At 42.1% G+C, this 27,148-nt stretch overlaps 1 protein-coding gene across 4 annotated transcripts in view; it reads right to left on the reverse strand.

Moving 5' to 3' along the window:
* Positions 1-27,148, reverse strand: part of LOC148035670 (sphere organelles protein-like protein) — a 157,127-nt gene that overhangs the window by 40,523 nt on the left and 89,456 nt on the right. For all 4 annotated transcript variants that reach the window (XM_087677676.1, XM_087677678.1, XM_087677675.1 and 1 more), the window contains 2 exons: positions 25,560-25,591; positions 25,207-25,380 (listed from right to left, as the gene is read on the reverse strand). In XM_087677676.1, the coding sequence (XP_087533802.1) occupies positions 25,207-25,380; positions 25,560-25,591 (206 nt within the window). The remainder of the gene's footprint in view (positions 1-25,206; positions 25,381-25,559; positions 25,592-27,148) is intronic.

A 27,148-nucleotide genomic window follows, 5' to 3' on the forward strand; every position in this document is an offset into this window, starting at 1 on the left:
CTTCAACACATTCCCCTTGTAGCAGACTGTGTAGCCACTGGCGAATACGGGAAAGCTGGGGGATTCTACCAGTGAAGAAGAGTATCACAGCGCGATCATAAAATACTGAAAAGGAGCGCAATATAGATTTCGGGTCCACAGTGACTTCCAGAACATCTTCCGGTGCAGAGTCACAAAAGACTTCATGATTATGTTGAATATAATCGCCAAGTAGAGTGTTGGCAAACTCCAGCAAATGCTCCCAGTCAACATCCTGAGAGTCCGCAGAATCCAAAGCAACCTGAGCATAGGAACGATCCTGATGATCCATTGTCTCTTCTGAAGTATGCTTGGTGCGTTTGCCTGCAGGCCGAAAGTCAGGAGCAGGGGGCATCTCTTCAGTGCACGGAACCATATCCTCGGGTTCCTCGTTATCAGAGTCTGGACCAAGCGCTGCCACCATTTGGTCTATGAAATCCAGATCCAGACTGGGAGGTAGGAATGCGCAGGCCGCTCTCCCTCTTTCTCAGGCAAAACGGACCCGCTGACAAAGGGGCTTGGGAAGCACGCGCGCAGAAATAGACGGCCGCTGTGCAGAGAAGGCACGTCCACAGGCACAGAAGGGCTCGTTTCCTTTGCTAGCTCACGCTATCGCGCGCTCTGTGTGGCAACCTAGGTGTGACGGGCTGCTTCCCCTTGGTGGCAAAATGGGCAGATCAGGGCGGGCAGCTGTGCACGACCGAAGGTGAACCAGACGAGGATGATCAATAGGGCGACAGGCTAGCACGATGGTTCCCCGGCGCAGGAAGGAAGGACCAGGGCGACATAATATATGCACGCACCAGGCAGAGGGCAACAGAACGTCCAGGCAAAGGGTGTGCTCTCTCTCTTTCTCTCTCTCTCTCACGCAAGCGGGTCTGAGTGCGAGCTGGTCCGACGGCAGTGTCTGATAACGGGCAGGTCTGATGACTACTGATGACGGCCGACGACGGGCGCCTGACGACGACGGACGACGGACGACTGGCGCAAGTCTGACGAGGGGCACAAGGCTGATGAGGACGGGCGACGGGCGTAGGTCTAGTGGCGACGGGCGCACGTCTGGTGACGACGGGCGCAGGTTTGACGACAGGCGAAGACGAACAGGCGTGACGGCGGGCAGGTCAGGCATGACGGCCAAAGACAGGCAGACGTGACAGCGGGCGCAGGGCAGACGACCAACGGCCAACGGCACGCGCAGGCGGCGACATCGCTCAGCATACTCTCTCTCTCTCTCTCTCTCTCTCTCTCTCTTTCGCTCTCTCTCTCTCTCAAAATGAGTAGTTATATTATATCAAATCACATTATGAATACAAAAATCATGGCAAGGAAACAAAAAATTTGTCATATGCCAAGGAACCAAGTCCTCCCTTCCAATCCTTGGGATGGCAAGGTGTAGTAATACCCCATGGCCATGTCACGAGGCATCTAGGTTATCCCTTGGGTGTTGATGTTCAGCCAAAGTGCTTGCTGGAATGGATTTCACATATATTGAAAACTGACTTTGTTTATTGGAAATCTCAAGTTTGGCCATTCCATGTTCATCTCAAAGCACCACAAACTATCATACTACCCATGCTTACTTATTTTTCGCCACTTCTTCGATAGATTACCACTATCTTAATTGATCTTACTAGGTGTGTCTATTTCATGTTATGGAAAAATGAATCCTTACATATAAGTAGTTCTTGGATTTATTGGAACCATGTTAAACCTAGAAAAACATGGTGGTGAGGCTATTTTCGATCTTGTACTTGTATGGTGGCACCTCTCCACATAAATATGAGCAAAGATGCAACCACCGCTTGGCACAGATTGAGGAAGCCACAACAACCCACACCTACCAATGACCCGCAAATATGGCACTCATATGCAAAGAAGCTATATGATTTACCACATTAGCCACCGATCCCTCATCCACACTGAAGTCTCTCCTCTCCATATCCACCATCTTTACACAGGATATGATCAGGAAAGCAATAGAGTGACTATAGCATGGGTGGTCAATGGACCATACATGTATACAAGGAGCACATTTCCCTAATGCTTTAGACACTATGGCCCCTATCCTTGTGAAACCAGCCTTCTATGAATAGGTGCTAAGTCCCTGATTACAACTTAGTTACAGCAACAACATTTATTACAAAACTGAAAAATGCAAATTAACTCACAATCTTGGACAATGGACACCCTATTGGCCCCAAAACTGACGCCCGCATTTTCCCAATGCTTTAGACACTATGGCTCCTGTCCTTGTGAAACCAGCCTTCTATGGATGGGTGGTAAGTCTTTGATTACAACTTAGTTACAACAGCAACATTTATTACAAAACTGAAAAATGCAAATTAACTCACAATCTTGGACAATGGGCATCCTGTTGGCCCCAAAATTGACGCCCCTTTCGGTATTTCTTTAACTTAATTAAAGACGAAGTTGATGTACAATGGGATTTTCCCAATCCCTTTCGATAGTCTAACTCCCCTTGTTGTCCAAAATGACCAACAAGTCTTGAATCTGATTTTCCCTCTGATTCGAGCATTCAATTGGTCTTCATTCGCTTTGATGAAGATGAAAAATGCCCAAATTCATTGATTTATTGGTCCTTCCACTTAAAGTTGGTTGAAAACAGCTTCAACCCTATTGAATCCAAGTCTTGGAGCTTCCAATTTCTAGCACGCTTCCTAAGGCTGCTGCTAGACCCTAATTTCTGCTGCAAATTAGGGTTTACAACACAGATTGACTGAAATCTCTTCCTCTAATAGCTCAAACCATTGGAAAATGTTGAGATAACTTGAGAGACATCTAGTGGATGAGACAGAATAATGTGGAAGGAGAAATTTCAGAGTTTCATTGCGAGACACATTGAAAGACTGCTGTTGTCCTAGTCAAACAGCCATGGATGTTGTCATCTATAGCTTAGGACCACTAGAAAGACTGTTGCCCCCCCTCCCCCCCCCCCCCCTTCCCCCCATATATGCTATTATCTACAACAAAAGGACCTTGGGCTACCGTCACTTGCTCCTGGAGCGCTCCAAATTGCTGTCACATGTTGTAGAACTGATCCATGGTGGCTGCAAATCACATAAGCAGCATCCCCTTGCTCTGTAACAGCCTCCTTCTCTCGAACAATAGCTAGAGTATACTCCAGCAACCCCTAAAAACGTTTTTCTCACTTGCATGGGTAAATTTTGCCAAGTAACAACCTTCTAGTCTCATTTTCAACATTATCCAATCTATCAAATATTAATTTTCAGTCTTTAATTATTGAAAATTAATCTAATAATTATTTCAGTGCCTAGAAAACTAATTTGACTAGCCAATAATTAAATTGACTAGGCAACTTCCATTCTTGAGTGTCTCTACGTCATCTTTGACCATCAGATTGACATTAGGTACTATTAAACGCCACTTCTCTAGTGTCATCAACTAATACCTATGGCCAAATGCATGACCTAGGCCAACAATTGGCACCAGATACAACCAAGTACCTGTGCAACATAACTTATAGCAACTTTTGCCTTTGACATCTAGTGGTTTCCTGGAGTCCCGGGCTCGTAAATTTACTCTAACTCCAATTATATCTCACATGTGTAACATTTACTTAACCATGTGATTAAAAATTAATCCACATGGTTAAGTGAGGTTTCAAAAATACACGTCTTAATGACAGCCCGCCCCCTTAAAATCCTTGCAATCATCCTCGATTGCACTCCTAGATGCATCAAAAGCAAAATAGTGGACTAGAATTTTCACAAGGCATTATAGTTAACACAACATTGCGCACCATTGCTCAACCATTCCATATGCCCAACACATGCTGAAAATCACCAATCAACATTATAAAACATAAGACTCACGAAGATTCAAAAACGTTGCCAGATTATCATGTGAGATGCATATTTCTCATTGCTCAACTCATTTGGCAAAACCAAACCATAGCATAGCATAAAACATGGCTAAAACATCATTGGCATCATAACATATGCTATTGTCCACAAAACCAACTGAATACCACTAAATATTAATGATCATACACTAAAAACCAGCATTTTTTAATCAATCGCTAATGATCATTAATCAATGCAAATGTACAATTTCAAAGCTATTGTGAAAACTATACCCATCTACATACCAAACATAATGACTGATATACTAAATAGTGATCTTCTGGCACCATACTGTCAGCTACACTACCCTGAATGTATATTGAATACATTCGAGATCCACTACATGTAGAGCTGTCCATCACTAAGGAGCAGAGGTGCTAGCTCCCTCACGAGCATCGAGTAATACTCTAGACCCTTGCTCTATTGAACCTGATTGAGCCCAAACTAAAGTTGGCTCTAATTGGAAAGCATCAAGGTAACAATGCAATAATTGAGGATGGTCTACAAAGTCACCCTCCTCCATCCATTTGGCATCCATTGGTGAAAATTTGTGAAACTTCACCAAGTACCTTTTGGAAACCTTACCCCTAATCTTCCACTCTATGTGCCAAAATCTCCTCTGATTTTCAGCTTTATTTTCAGATTTACCCTTTTTCTCAACTTTGGCCTTAGTGACATGTGGCTTGGCATCACTATCTTGGAATCCTGCATCCTTTCCACACAACAATGTGTCAACTGTAGTAGCAATTTCTATAAGCTAAGACATGTTGGGAACAATGGACTTAATGCAAAAATCTCGAATACCCTTGGGCGAACCACAAATATACTTCTCTGCCTGCTCATGGAGGGTCATCATGCGATAAGAAGTAATTGGCAGCAATGCATCCCAAAACTTCTTATTATATTGATCCAAGTTCTTGCAATCTTTGGAATTCCACTAATTCCAAGCAGTCATGATGTCTACTTCAAAGGTACTTGTTAATCAATTTGAAACAAACACTTGCTTGAACTAAACCCAAGTGGTAGGTGACTTCCCTTGAATAAGAAGTGTAGACCACCACTACAATGCATTTCCCTTCAAAAATGCGGCTGCCTTTTCTATCTTAGATGCCTCTGTGAAACTGCCTCCAAAGTACGCTTCATCAAACTGTTGAATAAAAACAAGTGCTTTCAGCCTATCTTGTGCACCATTGAAAGGCTCAAACTTCACATTTTTGCCACCTTCATCATAGTTCTTCGACGAACCTATGGGAGTCAAGTTATCATGAATAGGCTGCTGCAAAAAGGATGCATTTGCTATATTTACATGATAACCAACACTATCAAATGCTCGTATATGACCAACATCCGAATCCTTGTGCTCCAACAATCCCTGGGGGTGCAAATATATATCCATATGGCCTGTTTTGGACCCTAGGCATCATGCCTATGCTGTTATACATGGGATCAAGCATTCCACTTGTGTTTCCCGGATACATTGGGTGTTGTGACCCATGCATTGGCTGCTACATACCATAGGGATTTGAACCATACATTCTCATATGCGGTGCCTCTCCAACCATAGCATGAAAAATGGTACCACCACCAAAGTATCCTTGCTGTCCCATGCTTGGATGTGCATAATTACCTTGCTGCCCATGTTCCCACGGATTGGCACAACCAAGTAGGCCATGAATTTGCACTTGCTGCCCCACAGGTACCAATTGTTTGTGCTCATCAAGCATTTTGGATTCTTCCAAAGAAGGCTTAGGCATTTCCTTCCGTTCTTGTGGCTATCCCAAGCTATAGAAGATGTCTTCTTCTCTTTGCCTTTGTCATCATTCCTTAGGGCATCCACAAATCGAGAAAACTAGGGATCCTTTGCCAATTCAGCAAAAGATTTGCTGTTGTACGCATTTAATTCTCAATGCTATCATTGAATTCTTCAGCGCCTTACGGTTCATCAACCTCTTTATGCAATGAAGTGCCAACATTTGGGTCATTTCCCACATTTTTAGATTGCTGTCCATGCTGAGAACCATGCCCAACATCAGTCATTGCACTTCCCCCTTCACGATGTGATTGACCAAGGAGTGATGCATCCTCTCCACTTGATCCCAAATCACCATGTGAAGACATACTGTAGAAATTACACAGCATAGCGGACAAAATCTTAGCAAGAAGTAGAGAACACACAATAAATATGAGAAAAACAAAGACTGCTTTAATTTCAAACGAACTAATACAAAGATGGCTCTATCCAACTGTGCGCTTCCATTGTAAAGCTTAGATCGCCATCTAGACAGACGATAGGCAAAGAGCCTAGATAGCTAGAAGAACTCTGACTCGGTGAAAGATAGACTGACGATGGCTTTAGAGGGGTCTTCCTTTTATAGCCCGGGAAGGTAGTCTGGTTGGCAAGTCCTACTACATGTGAGCCACCATGCCTTGCTTATGCATCTCCTTTAACACTGCAAAACTAATGTGACTAAATCTTTTATGCCAAAGTTTACTTGTGCCCACACCAACAGTGGCTGCAAGAGCACTTAGCTGATACAGGTTGTTCCTTCTTTTTCCTTTGCTGACAGCTTTGCCAGCACTCTCGATAATTTATGCACCTGTCTTAGTGAACCTCACTTCATGGCCAAGATCAGTTTTAGAAGCAACTCATAGTAGATTTCTCTTAATCTCTTGAACATACAACACATTTGAAAGATTCTTAAGTTCACCCATTTGTAGTAACAAAGGAAATAGTACTTGTGCCCTCAACAGGGCATTTTGCATCATTCCCAATGGTCACAATGATGGATTCTAGCAAAAGCTTCATGGAACCATATAGACAAGAGACACCACTATCCAATATCCATGAGTCAATGTTAGATATTTCTTGCACTAAAGAACACACTTTCTCAATGGTCGTCATGAATAATTCCAACTCTACTTCAGCCATATTGACAGTCTCCTTCCCTTTAGTCTTCACGGTGCCATTCTTTTCATTTGCCTTCTTGACACGACAATCTCCAATTACATGTCCTTTCTTCTTGCAGTAGAAGCACTCTCCTTGAAACTTTTTCTTACCACCCTTTTTCTTTTTTTCACCGTTTGTAGAGAAACCACCTTTGCCTTTCACATTGGCGGAGAATGCAACATCTCAATTGTTGCTACCTTCTCGGACTTTAAGCCTCAACTTCTCCATTAGTAGTGCACAAAATTCCTCAAACATCAAAGCTTGGGGTCTCACCTGAGTGTTTAGGAAAATTACCAATCCATCAAACTTTAGTGGACAAATCTGAAAACACCTCCGAGCTAGCTCCTCACTAGTCTTTTGTATCCTAGCACGAGCCATCTGATTGTGTAAATTCTTGATCTGAGTGATGAATGCTTCAATTGTCTCTCCTTCAACAGACTTCTCTGCTGCTAGTTGATTTTCCAAGTTTTGAATCCTTGTTTGATTTCGTGTTTCTACTGACTCCTTAATATGTTCCAAGCCTCCGATGCCTTACTTGTGTACTAAAGCAAGGTCAAAACCCTATCAAAACAACTTGTAAATAAAGCACATAGTGCATCTACAACATTCCTTCATTTCCAAGCTCGTAGAAGACCAGCATTTGGAGGAATCATATCACTTGAATTTGATGGGTGGGGGATGGATTGTGCTTTTGAATCAACCCCAAAATGGTCTCCAGAAGCTCATAAGAATCAAGGATAGTTATCATTTTAAACTTCCACAAAGTATAGTTTATACCATCTAACTTGCCTTTGCTAAAGGTTGGTGGGTGAATCCTCAATGTTTGAATTGCTGAAAAAGCAGCACCACCACCTTATGTGCCAACACCGCTATTTGATGCAGTAGACAACATTTCTCCTCTTCGTTGTTGACGCCCTTGCCTCTCATATACTCTTCGCTTTCCAAAGGCCCCTAGGCTCTGATACCATGCAAAAATTACATGGCACAGCGAACAAAATTTGAGCAAGGAGTAGAGAATACACAGCAAATATGAGAAGAACAAAGGTCACTTTAATTTCAAACGAACTAATATAAAGATGGCTCCATCCACCCATGTGCTTCCACTATGAAGCTTAGATGGCGATTAAGACAAATGATAGGTGAAGAGCTTAGGATAGTTGGAATAACTATGACTGGGCAAAAGATAGATTGACGATGGCTTTAGAGAGGTCTTCCTTTTATAGCCCGGAAAGATAGTCTGGTCGGTAACTCCGACCGTATTATGAGCATTTCCTAGTCGACTAGGGAATATTCCCTTTACCATTAGGTTGGGAGTGCTACCTCCAGACCCCATGTGCCCCTAGTACCCCATGAGACCCCTCCGTAGCCCTTGGACCCCAAAATAAGGACCCTTGATAACTCTCACAGCTCCCAACTCGATACATTGTGCCTCGGGTTGCTACCAGTATAACTACTCTATCTAACCCAAAGGCTAGATCCACAAAGGTCACATTTTTGCCATCCGATCACATAGACCTCATCTGACATACAAGTCACGACCCACCCAATGTTCCTACTCACACATGGCTTTTCCTCATCATGGGAACCTTACAACTTAGAGCAACATGGATCATTGGTGGCACCTTATGAGGCTGGGGCATTCAACATATCTAATACATGCTTGTCGTAATTTACTACTGAGAGCAATTTCAGCACTAATGCAATAGTCCCAAGCTACACTTGAGTGCCATGAACCCATAATTCAAAGAAATATATAGTATCCCAACAATGGAACCATGAAACCAACCTTCCTTTTGTGGATGGGTGGTAATTCCTTGATTACAACTTAGTTACAGCAATAACATTTATTACAAAACTGAGAAATGCAAATTAACTCACAATCTTGGACAATGGACACCTTATTGGCCCCAAAATTGGCACCCCTTTTTAATATTTCTTTAACTTAATTAAAAAAGAAGTTGATGTACAATGGAATTTTCCCGACCCCTTTCACTATTTCAACTCCCCTGGTTGTCCAAAATGACTAGCAAGTCTTTAGTCTAATTTGCCCCTTGATTTAAACAATCAAATAGCCTTCACCACTTTGATGGAGATTAAAAATGCTCCCAAATTCATTGATTTGCTAGTCCCTCCACTTGAATTTGGCTAAAAACAACTTCAACCCTGTTGAATCCAAGTCTTAAAGTTTTCAATTTCCAGCACGCTTCCCAAGACAACTGCTAAACCCTAATTTCTGCTGCAAATTAGAGCTCACAACTGAGATTGACTCAAATCTCTCTCTAATGGCTTAAACTACTGGAAAATGCTTGGATAACTTGAGAGACGACTAGGGGATGAGAGAGAATAATATGGAGAAAGAAATTTCAAAGTTTTATCACAAGAAACGTTGAAAATTTGCTGCTACCTTGGTCAAACAGCCATGGATGTTGTCACCTACAGCTTAGAACCACCAAAAAGACTATTGCTCCCTCTTGCATACTGTCATCTGCACGAAACGAGCCTTGGGCTACTATCACATGCTCCTGGAGGGCTCCAAACTGTTGTCACATGCTGTAGGACTGATCCATGGTAGCTACAAATCACATGAGCAGCCTCTCGCTACTTTCTAATAGCCTCCTCTCTCACAATGGCTGGAATAGACTCCACCAACCCCCTAAAAACGTTTTTCCCACTTGCATGGGCAAGTTTTGCAAAGTGGCAGTCTTTTAATCCCATTTTTAGCATTATCCAACCTATCAAATATTAACTTTCAGTCTAAGTGCTGAAAACTAATGTAATAATTATTTCAATGCCCCAAAAAATAATTTGACTGGTCATTCATTAAATTGGCTAGATTACTTCCATTCCCAAGTGTCTTTGCATCATCTTTGACCATTAGATCCACATTAGGTACCATTAAACGCCACTTCTCTAGTGTCAACAAACTAACATTTATGGCCAAATGGATGACCCAAGCCATCAACTATAGCACCAAATACCACCAAGTACCTATGCAGCATAACTTATAGCAACTTTTACCTTTGACATCTCGTGGTTTCCATGGGTCTCGAGCTCGTGAATTTACTCTTACTCCAGTTGCACCTCACTTGGGCAACATTTACTTAACCATATGATTAAAAATTAATCCACATGTTAAGTGAGGTTTAAAAAATGCATGTCCTCATGACACCCTTGCCTTTGTCTTTAATAGGGCCCTAGTGAAAGTCTTAACGGACGAGTGTACAATGCACATCATTATGCCTATCCATAAATCTAGGGCCACCTTAGATCGAGGAAACTATATGATCATCATGGTATGCCACACACTAGCCCAAATATATGGAGCAATACTAGAGACCGAGCTCAGTGCACATGCAGCAAGAGAGGGCTTGAGCATACCAAGATAGACTAGATTTAGACAGGGTTTTCTACATTTGATCACATTTTCACCCTAAGGGCTATGGTGGAGCACGCGAAGATGAGGAAGAAGAAGCTCTATTGCTACTTTGTGAATTTTTGCAAAGCTTTTGATACAATTCCACAAGATAGACTACTATAAAGGTTGCAAATACTCCAGAGCTCGTCAAATATGATTTGGGGTATCTATGCACTATATGAGAGGTCGATTGATTGGGTGAGATGCCCACGAGGACTATCGGACGAGGTCTCTAGTACATTAGGAGTGAAGCAAGAATGTCCTCTTCCCCACGCTCATCGAATACTACATTGATGCAATAGAGAGTCACATCGTATGAGGAGCAGGAGAAGTGGATATAGCAAGTACTTTAGTCTCCATTCTGCAACCTGCTTCATGCTAATGACATTGTTCTGGTCTTTGAGTCACAAGAGGGTCTACAATGACACTTACACACACCTTCAAGATTTCTAACATAGCAGGACTAGTAGTGAATCATGCGGAGACAAAGATATTGATCTTCCACTCATCAGCCCCTACGAGGATTTCAATCTTCACTCTAGGAGAGGGATAGGTGGAGGTGGTAGACTCATATGTTTACTTGGGAGTCACCTTACTACATCAGCACCAAGGTTCACCATGGCGCAAGTGGCCAGGGACCGACTCACATGAGGATATGTTGCTTTAGCCAGGTTGGAGCAACAATCCCACCAAGCACATTTCCACAAGCCTCGCACACAGAGATGGCTATTTGATGCACTGGCCACACCAACCATGCTGTATGGTGCACCAGTTTGGAGCCTTGCCTTGGCTACTTACTTATGGTCACAAATTGAGAGACCACGGGTCATCATGCTCTCTCATATGATTTGCAGCAAGCCATCAATACCACATGAGATTATCATACCAGAATTTGCTACACCCCCCACGATGATAGAGGCTCTCTTCCAAACCATCAGCTTCATCCACAAAGTACATGCCATGCATCCAATTTGACTACCTAGAAGAGCATTTCTGGTTTCTCGACAGCTAGCTCTGAGAAGATGTGAGACCTCATGGTATATACAGGTGGAGCAATGGCTTATAGGTTCTAGGATCGATATGTACCACTCTCCCCCCCTTCTAGTATGGCCCTAACTCCCCCTCCATACACCTCTCTCACTCAGAGAGGAACCTAGTCATGCAACATGATCTTTACCTGCTACACATACACCACACATGGATTTCACCTCGACAGCCCCTCCCTATGAAGATGTACAAATACCATTTTTTGAGGACTACATTGAACAGCTTCATATGCCTACTCCACTCCTTATAGCCAAAATTTCCAAAGAAGAAGCCCCTTTATCTTACAATATGAAAATCGGTTCTCAATGCATAGTCAAAAAACAAAATATACTAAAAGTCCACCAATCAATATTTGGAGTGCAAAAAAATTAAATTGTACATCAAAGCACCTTATTAAAAATCAGCATTAATCTTCCAAGATTCTTGAGTAATAGCACACAAATTTACAAGCCACAAGCACAACTTGAAAGAGTCACAGTTCATGCAAAGATGACAAATGTACACATACTCACATACACATAATAACAATGGAACAAATCAAGTGATTGTTTACTATTTATCAGTTAGGAGAGGAAAAGCCATCCTTTCTTCATGTAGCTTTCTTTAGAATCCCAATGTGAAGAAGAGAGGCTAAAAATGCTTGAAAGAGGGTAGAAAATTCAATGTACAGATATGCTGCTCCAAAAAGCAGCAGTGTCAAGAGTGAAGAGAGTTAAGGATGATGCAGACATGAAAGATAATGAGGGCAATAGCTACCACACCTTTAACTACTATATGGTAAATCACAACAACGAAACCTCTGCTGCAAAAGACTAGTGCCATGAAGTTATATAAGCAAAGAGATACTTGGAAGCTTGAACGACGAGTGTCATGTGTCCTCTCTTTGATGCTTTCCTTCTTGGGCTAAATTTTGTTAAGAATAAGAGCAGTGAGCTTTAATTTAAAAACTTTTTGTGTCTTTTTAAGAAGTAGATATTTTATGCAATTCAATATCCTCCTAACGTTAAAAGACACATATATGAAGCAATAATACTAGCCATCAGTCCCACCTGTGGCAATGTCTCAAAGTCCACTCTATCAATGAGACGTTTAAAAGTAGAACTACTGTTTAACTATTGCCTGAAAATAAGTAAACAATAACTTTATTTGAATATCCACATAGCCACATGATGGATCTTATCTGTTGTGACCCAAGCTACACCCCACAAGCTATTATCAAAGTGCGCCATGAAAGGCCAGCCTGAGAGCTCTACTCCATTTTTCCTAAGCTATAAGGCAGTCCCATAAACAACATCTCTGTCTCCTCTATTTGTCCACATCTGGCACAACCTATCATATTCCAAGCCATATACCAACTATCAAACTCCTATGGGCTGTTTACCATGCAACATAAAAGAGAGATCTCTTGTTAGGCCTCAAACTATCATCCAATTTCCCCTAGAAGTTGGCCAAGAAAGATCAAGATATGTCATACATATGTCAACAGTCTTTGGAGGAGAGAAACGCTGCTCTAATATCCTTCTCCAAAGTTAATGTGTTCTTGGAAAAGGGGCTGATTCAGCCAACTAATCCCCTTACTGTTCACCAATGCTTTTGGTCCAAAGGAAGGATGATTCATTGAATACATGCATTGACTACCATGCTTTGAACAAGACCACAATCAAAAATCAATTTTTGATTCCTAAGATCAATGATATTATGGATAGATTGCAAGGGGCAGACATTTTCAGTTGTTTAGGTTTGAAAAGTGGGTATCGTTGGATTCCTATAAGGCCAAATGGTGTACCAAAAACAGTATTTAGGACACATTTTGGGCTTTGTGAGATTCTTGTCATGTCATTTAGGCTTATGAATGCTCCTGCCACATTCAATTGGATGATAGATCATATTTTTTGACCACATAGAGCTTGTGTGGCTAAATTCTTTGATGGTATGATTGTGCTTTCAAAGAATGAGGCAAAGCATAGAAAGAACTTGGACATAGTGTATAATGAGCTGCATAAGCATTGGTTAGTGATCAATGACAAAAAGAGTTAGTTCTTTTTGCATGAAAACCACTTTCTACGGGCATATTGTATCAGCTAATGGTGTACAGATGGATCCCATGAAGGTTGAGATAAAAAGGTCATGGCCACACTTGCATGTGTTTTGGGCCTTTGTTCTTATTGCAAAAGGTATCTTTGGCACTTTGCTGAAATTGCTTCTCCATTGCATGCTTTGCAAAATAAGGGTGTTCCATTTGGATGGACATTAGTGGAAATTTCAGCACTTGAAAAGCTGAACGAAAAGATGACTTCGGATCTAGTGCTTATATTGCTAGATCTCAAAAAATCTTTTGTAGTGTAGTGCAATGCGTGCGGTAATAGCTTTACTGTTGTTTTAATGCAAGATAGCTATGTTGTGCCTATGTAGAGAGGAATTTGCATGTTTATAAGGAGGAATTACTTGTTGTAATCCATGCTCTTTCCACTTGGAAATAGTGAACACTATCCTTTAGGGGTTGATTTCACTGTGCAGACAGATCATCAAACATTGCATTACTTTTTGACCCACACAAAGTTATCTAAGAAGCATATTAGATGGGCAAACTTCCCCTCAATGTTTGACTTTCAAATTGTGCATATTGATGGCAAAAAGAATGTAGTAGCTCATGCATTATCAAGAAAGCCTCAAATTTCGGCACTTACTATGGTCTATCACACTCACTTAGATGTCATAAAAGATCAATATACTGCTGATTTGGACTTTGCTAATGTTTATTATCAGCTTTGCAATAGTCAGAGGTATAAGCACTTTATGCATAGAGATGGCTTTCTCATGATGTATACAAGGTTATGTGTCACAAAGCAATTGAGGCCAGAAGTGATGATAGAATGTCATGCTCCTCCTTATGCAAAGCATAGAGGCGTTAATGCTACAATGAAGGAAATAGAACACTTTTTCTATTGACCAACTCTGAGAAATGATGTAGATCAATTTGTATGCATATGCATTGTGTGTCGGAAGGTCAAGTATGATAGACAAAAGATATCAAAGTTTATTGTAGCCCTTGCCTATACCTGATAGACCTTGGCAGAGAATTGCTATAGACTTTAATGGATACATTGAGAGTCTTGCCAAATATAGTAGGTGGCTCATCAAGGTCACTATCTAATAAGGTATTAGCAACAGCATATTGGGCATGTTGCTTGTCTTTCTTTTTGTAGCATTGTTAACAACATGACCAATATATTTGCAATATCGACACTTTGGCCGTTGTTTCTTAGTGTAGAAGGATGTTAGTGCTATGTCAGTATCTTAATTGCACCTTTCATTATCCAAAAGAATGCCGACCATTTCTTCATATTTCATCTCTCAAGCCACCTTGAGAGCTGTAACAATTACATAGAATTGTGCTTCTTTCATCAAGATATTAAGAAATATAGCCTTTTTGTCGTCGCCATCGAGACCACTATTAAGAGTGGTCAAGAGTTGGTAAAGGAGACTTAAATGATCAAGATGTTGCTAATAGCCTTTGAAGGATTGTAGGAGATACTAAACAATTGCATCTTTAAAAATAATTTGCAATTATTGATATCTTCCCCAAATGTAACTTGAAGGCCATTCCATCTCTCTTTTGCCATTTTAATGAGATCAAGGTGATGAAGAAGGTTGTCAAAATGGCCAAGCCCCATGATTGTGATAGCACTGTTGTTCTTCGAGCCATTCTTGATGAAGTTGACGATTGCTCCAAACGTTCTCTGACTCATTAGTAAATAAGACCTACCATACGCCTTCTCGCAGATGTATGAGCTGAATCTTTGTCTTCCAGATGGAAAACCCGATGCCTAAGAATTTCTCAATTTGAGTTCTCTCCATGGCATCTACCATCTAGATGCCAAGATATGGCATCACAACTGATATCACCATTGGGTTAGGGTGAAGCTCCATGATGGAGAGAGAAGAGGGGAGAGAGAGAGAGAGAGAAAGAAAGGAGAGAGAGAGAGAGAGATGGTGACCTGTCATGATCCTTCTACTGCAGCGACCTGACCTCTTGTGCTAGCTCTATCGGGCCTACGCAGAGAGAGAGAGAGAGGGGACGTACTTACTTGCCTGCGGACGTGCTTCCCTTGACTAGCGGACGTGCGTACCTGCCTCGTGCACTGCCTGAGCTCTTCCGTCAGACCAGTGCAGGGTCCGTTCTGCCCTGTTCGAGCCCTGCCCTCGCCTACCTATGAACAGCTGGTTGACCTATCTTGCCAACTGGCGTGCTTCAATCCTTCCAAGGGAGCCCTACTCTGCGATTGACAGAGAGAGAGAGAGAGAGAGAGGAGCCGGCGTACCATAGAACTGTCAGGATCTGGGAGCGCGCAACTGTGACCCTGCACAAGTCAGCAGGCAGACTGTGACAACAGAGAGAGAGAGAGAGAGAGCGCCTTGCAAATAGCTTCAGATCTCTTGTTAAAGTGGTGATACAACATGGCTGGTCTGGACATGGCCTTTATTGACCAAACAGTGGCAGCCCTTAGTCTGGATTCTGAAACAAAAGAACCAGAGGATATGGTTCCTTGCACAGAGGAGATGCCATCTGGTCCTGACTTCCAACCTGTAGGCAAACACACCAAGCATACTTCGGAAGATACAATGGATCATCAAGAACGTTCTTATGCTCAGGTTGCTTTTGATTCTGTGGATTCTCAGGATGTTGACTGGGAGCATTTGTTGAAGTTTGCCAACACTCTGCTTGGTGATTATATTCAACATAATCATGAAGCGTTCTCTGACTCTAAAACCGAAGATGTTCTGGAAGCCGCTGTGGATCCTAAAAATGTTTTGTGCTCATTCTCAGTGTTTTATGAACGTGCTGTTATACTCTTCTTCACTGGTAGGATCCCAATGCTTTCCTATATTCGCCAGTGGCTGCAAAGTCTACTACAAGGGGAATGTGTTGAAGAGATTTTTGTTAGGCCCCGAAGCTTTTATGAGGTATTGTTGAAATCCGAGAAGCATCGTGCCGATCTGCTGACTAAACTGCCAGTGTTCTTTGATCGTTGTTTGGTCCATGTTGTGCCATGGCGCCCAATGGCGGATTTTCAGCACTTGCTTCAACACGAATGCCCGGTATGGGTTGAAGTGGAAAACTGTCCGGCTATCTATTGGCCATTGTTAAAGAATGCCATGGTCGTTGTGGACACTATTTTGGTTCCCCCGAGCCTACGGGCCACGAATCATAACCGTTTGTGTATGTTATGGGACACTGCTCAGAAAAGGCCTGCTTGGTTACGTCTTAATTGCTTTGGCATGCATCCTTTGCACTTTAGTTTGGAATGGGATAACTTTGCAGGGCATTGTTTTTTGTGTGGAAAATTGGGACATTTTATGGCCGAATGTCCAGCGAAGCAACCGACTTCAAATGCTGAGCATGTTTTACCTCCCATGGAAGATATGGTACTTGATGCTCCGTCGCAGGATGCGACCCAGCCACCTAAAGTTTTGGATAAAGGCAAACAACATGTTTCGGGTTTGGATTCCTATGACAATGATTGGGTAGATGTACGTGCCAAAAAAGGTAAAAGGTTTGATGCTGGCATGGCGAATATTGTACCTAATGCTTCACAAGATTCCTTGCGTACTTATATGCACAGGAAAGACATGTTGTCTTCAGAGCACACTACTCATGCTATGGTTTCTTCTACTCCTCGCAATCAGCCCACTAGGAAAGTATGTACGGATGGTCCGAAGGGCCCACCTGTTAAGTTGGCTTTTGATGCTAGAGGTAACGTGATTACCCCATGGGATCGTCGTTATCCCCGTTCCATCCCCAAGACAGTGGATACACCGTCTACCTCTAAATCTAGCCGTCAGAACTCTTTTGCCGTGTTAGCTGATATTTTGGATGAGGGAGTCCTTAACATTCTAGCAGAAAAAGTTAAATCGAGGCAAGTTTTGCCTCGTTCCTGATTTTACTTTTTTGAATATACATGAAGATAGCCACGTGAAATGTGCGAGGCACTTGTTCTCGCAATAAGCAACATGCCATGTGGAGTTTATTGCATGAGAATCAGTGGGATGTCTTGTGTGCTGTTGAGCACAAGAGTCACGGTGAAGCAGGAAAAGTTGTGGATCGCCATGGGTTTCGCTTGTTTTATGCAGGGACACATGCCATGCATTATTCTGGTGTGCTTATGATTGTACATGAGAAATATCAGCATGTTCTTATTAAAAATGATGTACATGGTCGTTTTGTGGTGATTGAAGTTTTATTTGAAGGAGAGATCTTATGGTTACTTGGGCTCTATGCTCCAAATAACCCTTTATCCCGTCGGGATCTTTGGAATACTTTGCAGACCTCCTTGTCACTTGGTAGACGGGGTTTTTTGATGGGGGATTTTAATGTGTGTGTTGATTCTTCACAGTCCACATCAGAGCATTCGGTGATGGAGGCTCCAAAAAGCCATGTGTGGAATGCGTTTGCTCTTGCCGTACTTAAGCAAGATCTCTGGTCATGGCTACACCCTTCTTCTACAGGGTTTACTTTTCATTCTGCGCAGTATACAGCTACATGGTCGCGGTTGGACCGCATGTGCATCATGCAGGATGATGCTTTTCTTCTTGAGATGCTGGAAATAAAAGTGTTGCAGCAATATGCCTTGTCGGACCATTTTCCTCTACAACTTGAGATGCTTGTACATTCCATTTCACCTTTTAAGCAATTTCTAGATAGACTCCCTTTGCGTTTCAACTCGTCTTATTTGAAGCATTCAATCTTTCAGGGTTATATGCAGCAATTGATTGATAGATTTTTATTGGACTTCTCCTCTGAGGGCAATGCTTCTTTTGAACGATTGCTCTCTAATGTGCGGCGGGTTGTTCAGCAATATGGGATCCATCATGCCTCTCTTTGTCGGCGGCGTCGACAAGTAGCGGAGGAATTACTAGCTTTGGTTCGTTCTCTACTGGTGGAGACTCCAGATGATGTATTTCTGCTGCCATTGGCTATGCGTTTGGCTGATCTTATTAAAGAGTTTCAATTGAAATCTTATCAGCAGGTCAAATTGCAAAATTTGACTGAGAATTTGCAAGATAGTGCTTGTCAGACTCATAAGTTATTTCGAGCTCTCCATGCATCTCCTGCTTGAGAGAATATGACTAGACTCCAGGATGCGGAAGGTCAAATGGTCATTGATCCTCAGACTATTGTGAATATGTGTAGGAATTATTTTCTAAACCTTCTTGGTTCTACTCCTTCACCTTCTGACCAAATTACTCATCCCCGCTCAGTTTTCTATGATTTGGTCCGCAATCAGGTTCCACATGACATGCAAACTACTTTGGAGACAGATATTCGTGAGGCGGAGGTTATGGATGTTTTGTTACACTTGCCCAAGGATAAAAGTCCTGGTTGGGATAGTATCACCAATGAATTCTGTGAGGCTTTTGCTACCCGACTGGTGAAACCATTGACGGCTATGTTTCAACAGGTTTGGGAAACCGGGTTCATGCCTTCCTCATGGAAAGAAGGACTTATCAAACTGCTTCCAAAAGTTCCTTCGCCGTCTATGTTGAAACATTGGCAACCAATTTCTTTGATGGGTTCTATGTATAAAATCTTTTCCAAAGTGATGGCGAATCGGCTCCATAACCATCTTCTTGCCATTGTGCATCCTCTTTAATATGGTTTCATTAAGGGCCGAAACATTCTGCATAATGTCTTAAATGTGCAAATGGCTATTGACTATGCAAGGCACTCTAATCAGGAGGTGATATTGATTCAATTGGACTTGGAAAAGGCTTTTGATTATTTAGATTGGTCTTTCATTGCAGAACTTATGTCTACTATGGGCTTTGGTACTCGGATGTCTCGTTCGATCTACACCATTAGTGCTGCGGCTTCTTCGCGAGTTATGCTGAATGGTGGTGTTACCGCGCCATTGGTCCTTGCACGCTCTGTGAGACAAGGTTGCCCTTTGAGTCCTCTCTTTTTTGCCCTTGCGACTCATCCAGTTCTTTCGATGTTATCTCATATGGCAGCTTCTACTCAGTTGGCTGGATTGTCTCTTCCTTTTGGACAGCACTTCATTAGTCAATCCTTGGCTGATGACAGCTTTATGATTTTGTGTGCGGACAAGGATAATCGCCGCAAAGCATTAGATGTTTGGACTCTCTTTGGTCATGCTTCTGGCCTTCGTATCAATGCTTTGAAATCAGCCATTCTCAGTTGCACGGAGTCACATTTGCAGTCATTGGACTGGCAGGGAATGGTTGTTCCCCGTGGTTCCATTGTCAGGTATCTTGGGTACCCTTTGGGTGCTGATGTTCGGCCAACGCAACTACTAGAGTGGATTTCACAGAAACTGGCAGCTAAGTTTCTGTATTGGAAGTCACAGGCTTGGCCCTTCCATGTTCGCCTCAAAGTGGCTCAGAAAATTATGTTGCCAATGCTCACATATTTCTTGCCATTGCTGCCTTGGACTACTACTACATTGAATACTCTTACTCAGTACATTCGTTTCATGTTATGGAAGGACTCCTTGCATGCAGGCATTTCATGGATTTCTTGGTCGCATGCATGTACCCCCAAACGCATGGGTAGTGGGGCTATTTTGGATGCTGAAACTCATATGTTGGCACTCCGTTGGTCTCTTTTTCATGCCATGTGCTTGGATCATCACCTGTGGGTCTTTATAGGCCGTTATTTTCTTAAGGATCACGGGCTTGTGCATGGTAATACCCAAATTTGGAGTTCCTGGCGGCATGTTCTTAATGCAGACGCTAGATTTTCTAGTCCTTCATCATCTCTGCTTCCTCATTTGGTATGTTCCTAGAAATTGGTTCTCCAAAAGGCTCAGTGGCATCCAGCGGATGACCGCTTAGCTACTAACTCTTTTCAACTAGAATTGTTGACAGCCTCGCGATTACTTTCTTGGGAAGGCAAACATGAGCTCAGACCAAAATTTAACCGCATGGCACGTTTGGGCTTGACTTCGGTTGCAGACGCCACCCTTGCCAGTCGCAATGTGTTGATATCGTTTTGTACAGCCAGGAGGCTTTTCAGGATCACTCGTGGATACCGTGATTTATGGGGACAGCTTTTGATGGTGCTCCAGAGCAGACAACCCTTTCCTGCCCTTGTTTCGGATCGTCCCTGGCAGGACTGGGACCTTGTAGGCCGGCTGAATTTGGAAAAGGCCTCAGCTAACCAGGTGTATCATCTTCTGATTAAAGATCATCGATGGCTGGTTACTAAAGCTAATACTGTATGGGGATTGCATAAATCTCGGTCATGGTGGAAGGTAACTATGATGGAGGGCTGGTTGAACAAGACACCTTTCAAATGCAAGGTCTTTCTTTGGAGGGTGATGATTGGTGGTCTTCCTCTTGCTTCAGCCCTTTCCAAATGTCGAATCTCCAACGGCAATTGTTTCTTTTGCACCACCAACGTGGAATCGGCCCGTCATCGATTTATTTCTTGCCCTCTCGCTAAGAAAATCTGGTCACTCTTGTCAGCGGTTTGGCGAGCAGTGGTTGGTTTCTCGCTGAGCCCTTTTGATTGGGTTTTTGTGCGGCCCAAATACCCCACACCAACACAGTCGCATATGAAGATATTGTTTCACTTTCTTAGATACTGGGGCTGTTGGCACAATTGGACCATTCGGAATGCTTTTCTTTTTGATTCAGCCTCTAATGTTCAGGGACATATTGCTAGGCTTAAAGGTCTCTTGCATTGGCAGATAGATCTCATTCGGCACTCTGACTTACTCCCTCGGGAGGACTTACTTCCCTGGCATATGGCAATTTCCTCTGCGTCTTTGCCATGATTTTTGTAACTTTTTTGTCGTTTAGTACTTTATAAATATAACATCCATTACAAGAAAAAGAGAGAGAAAGAAAGAAAGAAAGAAAGATATATTAATGTCTATATAAGGCCAATGTGACCTATGAGATAAAATCCAGAGTACATCCTCTAAGTGTGAGAATATGGTCCAGCGTGGTATATCCTCTTCTAAAACCTGTCTGTCCTTGTGCTCTCTTGCCTTGCATTTCAGCCCACTCACTGAGTTCATGCTTCAATATAGATCCATATATCTTGGCCAAAGTACGACCGATCATGATAGTCCTGTAGTTTCCAAGAATCAGGGGATCACCACTTTTAAATAGCAGAATTATAGTATTGTCTGACCAACTCATAGGGAAACCTTCACATACTGCTCTATTGAACATATTTGCTAATATGGGTGATAATATGTCACAAGTACGTCCCATAGTCAAGCCAAGCATCTGGTGATGTAATTTGTATGGGGGGTTGTCTTTCATGAAACATCTTCCATGTACTTTTGCTATCCCGCCCCAAAAATAGCTGATATATCTCTGCTTCTGCTTTCGCTAAGTAGTCTCGTTTCTTCTTCCGCACAAGGCGTTTGAAGAATGCCTCTGCTTGGTAATGTGTCTGAGTGCCTAGCTCCACTTCCCTTTGTAAGCAAGCTCGGGTGACTCTACACTCATCATCATACCAACTATTTTGGGGAGCAGTAGATTGTGTGGGTCTACATCAGGGCAAGGTGTGTGGGAATGCTTACATGGCTGATCCATGTATGGCCTCTGCTAAATCCCTTGTACATTCTTCCAACGATCTACTCAAGTCCAGTATATGTAAATTGGTCTGTAGAGAACCACTGTAGATCTGTGAGGTGTCTTCTATAAAGTAGTATTTGGAATGTTTAGGAAGGCATGGTGTTTCATGTTTCATATGTATACAAGAGAGCATGAGTGTCAAAATAGTATGATCTCCAATTGATCTCTTAGATATCTTAAAGTTTTGGATGTCTAGTATCAATGCTGGTGAGCCTATCAAGTAGTCAACAGAGTTTGCCCCTCCTTTGTGATTCCAACATGTCAAACTATCAGATCCTAGCCATTGTAGCATACCATTAAAGATGGCTAGTCTATGTGCACTTCCCAAAGTCAATAGGTGTGTCCCATAGATACTTACTTCTTTATCCTAGGCTCTCCTGCATAGGCCTATTTCATCTATGTCGATCTCTTTAAACATAGCATTATCATGCATAAAAGTCACTCTGTCTATCTCCAGTGCATGCATTGAAATCTCCTACTAATAATATGTTCCCAATGCTAGCATATCTCATGATATTCTCATAAAGTACATCAAAGGGAGATCCATCTTGTGTGGCATAGGTAGAATTTGCAAGAGGAAAGTAGCATATTGCGATGAATATATCCCGTGGTCTTCCTATATGTATCCTAATCCATAAATATCGTGCATTATCATCTCTTTTCATTACTTCACTATCCCTTTGAGGTCTTCTCGGTATAGTATGGCCACACCTCCAGAACCCCTAGTGCTTCCTGATTTTCTAGCTACTGGACGAAATGCACTTTCCCACCTATATCCCCACACGTCTAGTAGTCGACTGACTTTACATTGGTGTGTTTCTGTGTACATTACTATATCTATGTTTCGGAAGCTATCTTCAAAGTAACCAGCATCCAAGCATAGGGCTCCATTACAATTCCATATTGACATTCAAAGTGTCTCATAGGTCTCGTACCGTCATGAAGTCCTTTTGTTAGTGATGATAACTTGTCCATCCCTATAAACAACCCATTTTCCCTCTTTGCGAGCCTACAATACCTTGGCATGTATTCTCTGTGATGTGCTATTTGTGTTGGGGTAAGGTCCTCATCCAAATAAATCTTCTCACCCTTGAGGGCTCTCTTCTTGGAAAGGAAGGCCTTTTTTTTCTCTCTGTCTCCAAAGCAAAGAATTAGAGACTTGGACTGAGTCCTCTTTCCCCACTCTCCAAGCACTAACAATAGGTACGTCTGAAGCCCCAATTTTATCAGCAAGTGTCTTAGCATCTTCATGTGGGCTGCTCTTCTCCTTCCATCCTACTACCCGTACATGTAAAACCCTAGCCCGTCTCCTAGTCTCTTCTTCCAAGTTATGGCTCCTATGTGTTCCAACCAAGCGCGGTCACAATCCATGCGCATGACCCCTCGCTCTATCTTAAAGACACTCTTTTTTTGTGGCTTGGAGTCCGCTCGTATCTATTCTATTTCTCGTCCCTCAGTGTCGTATTCCACCGTGTCTATCTCACCCTCACTTTTGTCTCACTGAAAGAACAACAATCTTCGTACTTGTCATTGGAGTCATCTTTGTCCGATTGCTTATCGTCTCCTAGGTTTTGGTATATCTCTTGTGTCTGATCAGGGACTAGGGCCCAATTGTACATGAGGTTTAAGTTATGCACCTTGTTCCATTGCAACCTTGGTTTGTCTAACATATCTTGGAGTGGCTTGAAATTTTCTTTTTTACTACCTCAATCCATGGGCTAGCTTCTTCTATCTACTTTTGTGTTGTCTTTGCCACTTCTACGCATGAGTGAACCTCCCTTTCACATGCCGTCAAAGCCTCTTTCTCTTTTTGTAATTCTTCTTGCACGTTCATTCTTTTTTCTTAAATGTATTCAATTCTTCCCTCAGTTCTAAGATTTCAAATTTGTAGGCATCTACAACTTTCAACATTTCACTTTTCAGTGTGTGCATTTCAGACAGCATTTGTGCCTGTAAGTCATTCTTAATATTTATTTGCATGTCTTGCATTTCTGCCCTCTAATTTACCATCAGTTCGGCTTTGACCTGCTCTCATATATCTTTCTCCAATTCTTGTCTCATAATTCGTAGTTCAGAGACAGAGAGAGAGAGAGAGGAAAAAAAAAAGAGACCGATGTTAAATAGAATGGCGCGCCTAGGACTCGTTACTATTGCTGATGTTGTTCTACCTATCAATGGGGTTATTATGTCCTTCAATTCAATAGTGCCTTCATGTTCCCTAGGGCTATCGCAATTTGTTGAACGTCATCTCCACCTCTTTATGGACCATGCAACCTCTTTCATCTTTGGACAAGGAGGGCCCTTGGCAGGATTGGATGATTAATAGTCAGCTCCTTTTGGCTCATGCTTCAGCAAATCAAATATATCATTTGCTTATACGTGATAAGGATTGGCTTGTCCAAATAGGCAATACCACTTTGGGTCTCCGGAAAGGCCAAGCATGGTGGAAATCTATGGTAATGACAACCCAGCTTAACAAAAAGCCTTCCCAATACGAGGTCTTCTTTTGGCAAATGTTAATAGGTGCACTTCCTCTTGCCTCTACGCTCTCCAAGCGAAGTATTTCCAATCATTGCTACTTCTTTTGTCAAACGTCGATAGAAACACCCCGCCATTGGTTCCTTAATTGCCCGGTGACACGAAAGGTTTGGTCACTACTATCGGCCATTTGGTTCCGAGGTGTTGGGCTATTAATGCTTCCAAAGGACTGGGTATTTGAACATCCCAAGTTTGTGGACCCCATGCAAGCTGATATGAAAGTGCTTTTTCCTTTCTTACGTTTCTGGGGTTGTTGGCATATATGGACCCTAAGGAATTCATTCATCTTTGATGCTTCATCAGGAGTGCAAAGTATAGTGCACTTGAAAAGAGTTCTTCATTGGCAGCTCGACATGATTGAGTGAACAGATATTCTCCCTAGACAAGATTTACTGGCACACTGCAGTTTCTTCTGCCCCCCTCTAGTCACTTTGCTTCCTTTGTACTTTCACTGTGATGTCTCAGATTTTATGCATGATGGCCCAGAGCCATCATGTATCTTGTAACCATGTAATCTTGTACTTTTTTCGTAATTAATACAATTACCTTTCACAAGAAGAGAGAGAGAGACAGAGACAGAGACACACAGAGAGAGAACTCTTGCAAGTACACACAAACTGAAAGATAGATTGATTGTGAGATGAGCACACACACATTTTCTTTGTTGGGTGAAAGCAGTGTCCATTAACTAAACACACACATGCATCACAAATACACGCATACACACACACACAGATGGAGCAAACCTGAGGAGCAACAGTTAAGGCAGGTAGATCTTGAAAGGAGATCTTATGAAATTCATTGTTTCCTGACGAACCGCTTCCTTTCAGTTTCCAGTCATTCTTACTATTGTGTGACTTTTCTTGTCCCCAGCTTTGACCTTTCCTCTTGCTTACTCCCTCACTCCAGGCAAATGTAGGCTGTTTAGAATGCATCAAGTTTCATTAATATGAGGAATACGAGCTCTCTTTCAGCCTAAACAAACAATATGTTCAGCCAACTATCCAAAATTGTCATAAATAAAGACTTCAACACATGGAATATTGTCAAAAATAAGTGAAAAATGCTTTCAACAACTTATACTGATTCCTCAACATACCACAGCATGCTCAGCATTATAGTCTCCATCATCTGCATTAAATCCAGAACACAATACACCAAAGAACATTTAGTATATGATGTTCATGCATGTGCACATATCAAACAGAAAAGGATGGTTCAGAGTTACTTGAAGGACCAGTGATGAATGTGCATGATGCAAACGAGCCTAAACAGCAAAGAACCTAAATACCAGCTTCATCTCTTATAAACGTGTAAATAAGAGATGCGGTGGCAGAAACATAGCAAGATCATTTGCATAAAGAGGTATGCAGTACATTTCAAAACCATCCAAAAAATGTCTTTAACATTTGTAAATATAATTAAAGCCTCTATCCTGTGAATCAGTCTGATTCTAATTAGATCGCACTGAACTGTGCAAACTTGCACGTACTCAACCAACAGAGTTCAGATGCTGCTTTTACACTGAATACTACCAGTTGCCTTTTGAGTTTAACACTAGTTCATGTGCACTTGCTGCCCTTATTTCAGTGTCCATTGCACTTGTGCAGAGTCCCAGACTTAATGTTGAGCATTGTGGAGAAGTTTGCTTGTTTGGGGCTAGTTACAGGCTGTGATTTTTAGACTTGGCAGCATGCATATGGAGAAGCCTGCTTGTTAGTGATCAGCCTGCTTCGTCAAGGGTACATCCTGCACTTTGAATTTCTGCGTTAAATGCTCATAGCATCATGGCAGCAATCGGCAGCATAGTTGTTGCCATTAGCCGATTGGCCAGTGGCTTGTCTCATGGATAAGGTCATTACCCTGTTTTCACAATCAGTCAAGCATTCTGAATTTCTGAGACTTGTGAAATTCTTATCACTTTATGCAGTTTATTCCCGGTGGCCCATGCATTTTGTCCTTGTTGCAATTGTGATCAGGCCAACTCTCATGTCTCCATTGCAATGTGATAAATGTTTATCAAGTTACCACATGGACTATCTTCTCCAAGTATTGAATAAAATCTTTTACTGATAAAGAAGCTAATACTCCTTTGATAGACTAGCAAAACTTAGTTTCTCAAGAATTAAAGAACACATCACTGGTGAGACTCAGTTCTATGCCATGTTCTTCCACATTTAGTACTAAATTTTCACCTCGTGCCAGATCAGTCACACCTTTCCAGACTTTTGTCAGTAAAGCTGTACTTCTCCTAGAGCCGGGCAGATCCAGCTGAAATATGACACAATATTACTGCATACAAATATGAGAATGATGTTTCACAAACCACCTTCTGTGATAGTAAACTGTGTCAAACAAACTTTTTGATTGCCTATGCCATTTAGAATATGCTTTAGCACACCAAAAACATAGTCCAAGGGTGAAATGAAGGGGGGCTATCTGCAACAAATGGTTCCTGGTTTGAGAAGGAAATGATTATAAAATCGGTAGACATGTAGCATAAAGCATTCAAGCCTTAAAAACTTAATGGCTATATGTCAAACCTTTCTTGGGACCTGTGTCACCAGAGAAAGGTGGGAAGAGAGAGGGGGTGTTGACTATTTGAGAACTAAAGCAGTGCATTTGAAATGTTGTGCACCAGCCAATGCAGAGGAAAGCACGAAGAGATGGGGGACATGCACATCCATA

This window comes from Lygodium microphyllum, chromosome 5, assembly GCF_053477565.2.
Source record: "Lygodium microphyllum isolate KBCC chromosome 5, Lygodium_microphyllum_v1.1.10, whole genome shotgun sequence".
NCBI lineage: Eukaryota > Viridiplantae > Streptophyta > Polypodiopsida > Schizaeales > Lygodiaceae > Lygodium > Lygodium microphyllum.